General features: G+C 36.2%; 1 protein-coding gene across 1 annotated transcript in view; it reads right to left on the bottom strand.

Annotated features, from left to right (window-relative positions):
* The window catches only part of PLD1 (phospholipase D1), a gene marked incomplete at its 3' end in the record, with an annotated part of 205359 nt that overhangs the window by 114033 nt on the left and 84476 nt on the right, over positions 1–6850 (bottom strand). Inside the window, exons 7-8 of the mRNA XM_017889473.1 lie at positions 5004–5062; positions 3811–3903 (exon numbers count right to left, since the gene is read on the bottom strand). Of these exons, the coding sequence (XP_017744962.1) occupies positions 3811–3903; positions 5004–5062 (152 nt within the window). The remainder of the gene's footprint in view (positions 1–3810; positions 3904–5003; positions 5063–6850) is intronic.

Here is a 6850-nt window from a genome sequence, read left to right on the forward strand (position 1 = left end):
TTAATTCAAAGTTTAAAAAGAGGGGCATATTTCTTCATGTAACAAAGTATTTCCCTCACCTTTCCTAGCTGTTGCTTCTCATAAGGGTTAAATCCAAATGTCAGTTTTTCAGGGAGCCTTTCCTTGACTCCCAGAGCTAAAGTCACCCTCTCTAATCCCCACATCCCTCACAAAACATTTTTCCCCTTTAAAGCTCTCATCGCTACCTGAATTTATACAATTTACATTAATTGTCGGCTTAGTGCCTGCATTTCCCCTCTAATAGAACTCCATGAGGGCAGAGACTTCATCTTGTTCACTACTTTTTCACAAGAGTATGTCACAATCTGGCATACATTAGGCACTCGATAAATGACTGAATAAACCAGACCATGGCTTCCATTCCTTGAGCTGATGCCTTTGCTTGGTTGAGTTGTCCCAGAAGTAAACTCTGAGATACGGATGTATAAAAAGGAGTTTAATAAGGGGGCACCAAGAAGCACCATTAGGGAAGGATAGAAAGAAAGAGCAAGGAAGGAAGCCACAGAGAGTGGATTTTCGTGCGTTTTATTGTGAGCAACTGTGCTGTAACCCAGCTGAGGAGTTCTGGGACACAGTGTAGAGAATGCTGCAGAATCACCCCAACTGAGGAGGAGGGGGCTGGACTCTGATCAGTTCTTGGCTGATGGCTGCTCCGGGGAGCTGTTGACACTTCCCAGACTGCTGTGCACACAGACAGGTGGGTTCTGACAGCCTACAGAATCTTTGGTCAAAGAATCACAAACGCTTAAGGTTACAGTCTGAAAACTGTGGTTGGCATGTAGCAGCTGATTTGGTCAGTTAATTACTAGGGAGGAATGGTCAGAAGGAATCCCCAAGTTTCTAGAAGTTAGAGAAGTGTATTTGAAAGCAAATACATTTTTTAGTACATTATTTCCCTTTTTATTTTAGTAAAACTGTTTTCCTTTACAAAAATTTTCAATTTTCCTTCATCTTCTGATCTTTTCCTTGTAATTTCTTCTGTCCTTTCAAAGTCCACAAAGTAAAGGCCCAACTTAATGGTATTTTTTGTTGGTAGCATATCTTAAATTGATATGTGTAAAGGTAGATGCCAGTATTAATTTTATATATTTGGAATATACACATAGCTCAATGCCACATTTATCATTTTCAATTTTGGGGGAAATAACATATACACAGATAAAATATTTATAACTGATTTCTTCAGTGTTTTAATAGTTTTCAAAACCCCAGTACATTGTTATTGCAACAGTTTTGTCTATTATGTGCCAAACTTGGGGATACAGGTAAGAATCAGATGAAAATATTGTTCCTCAAGGAGTTTTAATTGGTAAGACGTAAGACATAAAATAAAGTTTTCTGTCTATATTACACTTACCATGATAAACATTTTTTCACAAATGTAAGTCTAAAATTACCATCCCTGAAGTCTGCACAATTTTACTTAAGTTTTTTTAAAGTGTACAGTTTAGTTTGATGTTCAGCATATTCACAAAGTTGTATAACCATCACCACTATCTAGTTCCAAAATATTTTCATTGGCCCAAAAATAAACTGCATACCAGTATCAAATTAATAGAAAGCAACCTCCTCCCCATTCCCTGGAAACAAACCCTTTATCTACTTCTGTCTCTACAGATTTGTCTATTCTGAATATTTCATATAAATAAGAATCATATAATATGTGCCTTTCTGTATCTGGATTTTTTCATTTACCATGTTTTCAAAGTTCATCCACATTATAGTATGTATCAGAACCTCATATGCTTTTTCATTTAATTTAAAATTTTTATTCGGATGAATTCACATATCATAAAACTTACCTTTTAAAAGTTTACAATGCAAAGGTTTTTAGCATATTCACAAAGTTGTGCAACTGTTACTACCATCTTATATCAGAATATTTTCATCACCCCACAAAGAAACTCCATGACCATCAGTGGTCTTCATTTCTTTTTTTAAAATTTATTTTTCATTTCTGTGGGTACCTAGTAGGTTTATATATTTATGGGGTATATGACATACTTTGATATAAGCATACAATGTGTTAATAATCACATCAGGATAAATGGGGTATCCATCACCTCAAGCATTATCCTTTATGTTACAAACAATTCAGTTATACTTTTAGTTATTTTAAAACATACAATTAAACTAGTATTGACTATAGTCACCTGTTGTGCTATCAAATACTAGATCTTAATTATCCCATTTGTTTGTATCCCTTAACCATCCCCACTACCCACCTCCACGCTGCCTTTCCCAGCCTCTGATAAAATCTCCATGAGTTCAATTGTTTTAATTTTTAGCTCCCACTAGTAACTGAGAACATGCAAAGATTGTCTTTCTGTGTCTGGCTTATTTAACTTAACATAATGACCTTTAGATCCATCCATGTTGTTGCAAATGACAGGATCTCATTCTTTTCTATGGCTAGATAGTACTCCATCATGTATATGTACCACATTTTCTTTATCCATTCATCTGCTGATGAACACTTGAGTTGCTTCCAAATCTTGGCTATTGTGAATAGTGCTGCAACAAAGATGGAAGTGCAGATATATCTTTGATATACTGATTTCCTTCTTTTGGGTATATACCTAGAAGTGGAATTGCTAGATCATATGGTAGCTGTATTTTGAGTTTTTTGAGGAACCTCAAAATGTTCTTCATAGTGGTTGTACTAATTTACATGCCCAACAACAGTGTATGAGGGTTCCCCTTTCTCCATATCTTCACCAGCATCTGTTACTGCCTGTCTTTTGGATAAAAGCCATTTTAACTGGAGTGAGATGATATTTCATTGTGGTTTTCATTTGCATTTCTCTGATGATCAATTATATTGAGCACCTTTTCATACACCAGTTTGCCATTTGTATGTCTTCTTTCAAGAAATGTATATTCAGATCTTTTGCCTATTTTTAAATCAGATTATTAGATTTTTTTTTCCTATAGAGTTCTTTCTGGTTCTTAATCCCTTATCACACAGGTAGTTTGTAGGTATTTTCTCCCATGTTGTGGTTTATCTCTTCACTTTGTTGATTGCTTCCTTTGCTGTGCAGAAGGTTTTTAACTTGATGTGATTTATTCCTTTTATGGCTGGATAATATTCCACTGTATGGGAATACCACATTTTTGTTTATTCATTCATCAATTGATGAACATTTGAATTGTTTCCACTTGTAAGGCTATTACCCATAATACTGCTATTATAATACTGCTATGGAAAAGTTTTAGTGTAGACATATTTTTTTCAATTCTCCTAGGTGAATCCCTGGAATTGCTGGGACATGTGGTAACTATGTTTAACAGTTTAAAGAACTGCCAGACTGTTTTCCAAAGTGGCTGCATCATTTTACATTTCCATTAGCAATATCTGAGGTTTCTCTACAGAAAATATTCCAGTTTCTCTACACCCTCACCACCATTTGTTATTGTCCATCTCTTTGATTATAGCCATCCTAACGGTGTGAAATTGTATCTCACTGTGGATTTGATTTACATTTCCATAATGACTAGTAATGTTGAGCATCTTTTGTATACTTACTGGCCATTTGTACATCTTTGGCTGGCCAATTTGTGCCTTCTGTGTCCTTGGGTTTTCATGAATATAATTTGTACACTTAGCCCACAAGTTCAGCTTTGGGTAGAATATTTAAATGAATGCTGGAACTTGGATTTTAAAATATAACTAAAAATTTCTTCTGTCATGGCTTTTAAAGGATTTATAATTTAAAACTGGTATGTAAAACTAACCCAAATACCCAGTGTATTAAAACAAACAAACACACAAAACTTACTAATTCCTACCTTTTTGACCATCTGTAGCAGGCTCTTCCCTGACCACAGCAATTCAAGCCTGGTATTCTGTGTCCTCCAGATCTTTTCATTATCATACCTTCTCTGAAAGAGACATAAAATTAACCCATCACCTTCAAATTTCCTGCTCCCACTTAGCTTATATAGCCTCCCAACATGGGACTAAATAAACCATCTCATTCTCACATGACTTTCCTCCCTACTCTCTCTTCCTCGCTCTCAACTAGCTCAGTACCCTAATTGTTAGGTTGGGTACTCTAGAGATGAACCCTAAAACATACTGGTGAGATATAGCCCCTTCAACATTCGGGGCGGTGTGATTCTGTTGTGCACTACACGGGACCTTAAGCATTCTGTCTCCTGGCTCTAAATGTTGAGTGTTCCCTCCTCAACACTGTGACACTGTGACAAACTAGAAAAAGACCCCATGCATTTCCACATGCCTGCACAGGGATGCTTCATCTGCTGTTGAGACCATGGTGCATCTCACACACAGATTCCAGGACATCCCTGTGTCTCTTCACACACAGTTCTAGCAAACTAGTAAACTAGTTGAGCTAGTTGAGCCATGCCAAAGGAAGCAGAGCACAGCTACTAGTTTTGAAAACAATATCTTAATTCTGAAAATGTGACAAGAAAAGCAATAACAAAGGCTAAACTTAAAAAAAAAAACTTTTGAAACAACTATCAACAATGCTCTTAACTAGAACTTGAAAGTTAAGCTCTTTATGTTTTCAAGCTCTAATATTGTGAAGGAAAATCATAAACTTCCATCTGGTTATACAACATATATTTTACATAGTATTATTTTAAAGTGATCATCAAAATGAGTGTAAACATTTAACTTTATAAGGGATTATAAAAGGAGATCTTATATATTTGATTTTTAATGTATTCTCCTACACATCATACTTGCTATAGGTATTGGACACTTCCACTGTTGGGTTAGAAAGAATCTGTGCTATAAGCACATGACAAAGACAGTGGAGCAGTTGCTACCATTGTTTATCACGGAAGATGCTCTGATTTGTATGAGTAATTCCATCAGTTGCTTTAACTCTACTGGGGAGAAGAGAAGCTAGCAGTAAAGCCAGGAGGACTCCATCACCATGGCATGCTGCTATATTAAGTGTTAATGCATATCAACTTTTCATACTTCTCTTTCAAGGTTTATTGCAACTTACATGCCCTTTGGTCCCAAATCATGGATGAAAGATAGCTGGCTTATATCAAGAAACTCTGTCTGAAAAGAGGCAAAAAAATCCATCTTTAGCAAGCAAAACAATTCAAATTTATGCATTAAAAAACATGTATTAGGTATAGCTGTGTGTAAATACTGTTTGGTGTGTTCCACAGACTACAGGGATCAATAATAATGGTATTGCCCTAAAAGAGTATAGATTAGAAGTATATAAATAATGAAGACACACCCTACTAGATCTTCTAAATCTCAAGAGAGTGATGTGTGCCCTAAGATATAGAGAAAAAATGCTCAAGAAGCTTGGAGAGAGAGAGAGTCCATTCCCAATATTCTTTCATGTTTGTTTTTGTTGCGCAGGGTGGATATTGTGTGGCACAGTGTACACTCAAACAATAAAAGAATGTGAGAAGCGAGTGATACTGGTGCAGGACCTGGAAGATGGACTGGATTTGGGCACACAGAAATGGGAGATGAATGGTGGGCTAGAACAGAAGGTCCAAAAAGGTTATAGGATGTACAGTTGGGTTACAGTGAATAAGATGAAGGAAAAAATGAAAAATTAAACAGGCTGAAAAGAGAGTGGGGAGGGCTTTGAACATCAGGCATAACAAAAGAATTATTTTAATCAGTTGAAGAGGAAGAGAATTTTAGGCCCACCTTCACTGTATTAGAAGGTTAAAAACTGTAAATATTATAACAACAACTGTGGCTGTGCTTACTGAGTGCTATGGGTTGGTGTTATGCTAACCATTTTTCATGCATTATCTCAAACCCCTTTGAAGCAGGTGCTGTATTTCCCATTGTACAGAAGAGGAAACTGAGGTTTAGAGTAGGCGTAAGCAAATATTTTCTGCAAAGAGCCAGACGGTAAATATTTTGGGCTTTATGGGCATACATTTCATTTTGCAGCTACTCTGCTGTTGTAGCACGGAAATAGCCATAGACACATACATAAATGAATAACTGTGGTTGTGTTCCAATACAACCTTATTTATGGATATAAAACATGAAGACAATCTAATTTTTATGTGTCACAAAATATTATTATTCATTTGATTTTTTCAACCACTTAAAAATATAAAAACTATTCTTAGTTCACAGAACATACAAAAACAGGCAATGGGCAATGGGCAGGATTTGGTCCACGGGCCCTAGTTTGCAGGCCTCTGTTTTAGAGAAGTCAAGTAAGTTGTCCAAGATCACACAGTTAAGAAGGGATTAACTCAGTATGATTAACTCATTATGAAGTCAGACCAAAGTCCGCGCCCTCAAAACTAAGCTGCAAAAGCCAAAAGTCATTCAACATTTATCTAACTCAAACTGCATTCCTTGCATATTCTAGGTAGGTGAGAGCCAGATGTAAATGTGGAGGCATAGAGGGGAAAACAAAACAACATTATGTAATGGTTAGCATATGCAGATTTGCAGATTTTTTAAAAAAGTGACCAAGAATAAGTTCAGTTCCTTAGACTATGTCAGTAACAGCCTTGATAGACAACAGAGACTAAAAGGATACTCTCCCAGCATTAGGAAGCAGACGGGAGACCAAATATGGAAAACATCAGTGAAGTTCTGTGGGATGAACCACCCTAGATGCATGTGAAAGTAGTTACAGAGTTATAGAGTAGTGGAGGGCAACCACCTCCTCGCTGACATGACATCATCACAGAGGCAGGGGCATTTGATCTAGGTTTGTAAATGGAATTAACAAAACAAAAGTTTTCCATGACAGTTTTATATGTGATTGGACATATCTAACACTATTCTTGTAAAAAAAAAAAAAAATTACAAATATCTCAAGGCTGTCTATCCTTGTAAGGTTCTTTTTTT

The sequence above is a fragment of the Rhinopithecus bieti genome, unplaced genomic scaffold, assembly GCF_001698545.2.
Source record: "Rhinopithecus bieti isolate Rb0 unplaced genomic scaffold, ASM169854v2 scaffold_18353, whole genome shotgun sequence".
NCBI lineage: Eukaryota > Metazoa > Chordata > Mammalia > Primates > Cercopithecidae > Rhinopithecus > Rhinopithecus bieti.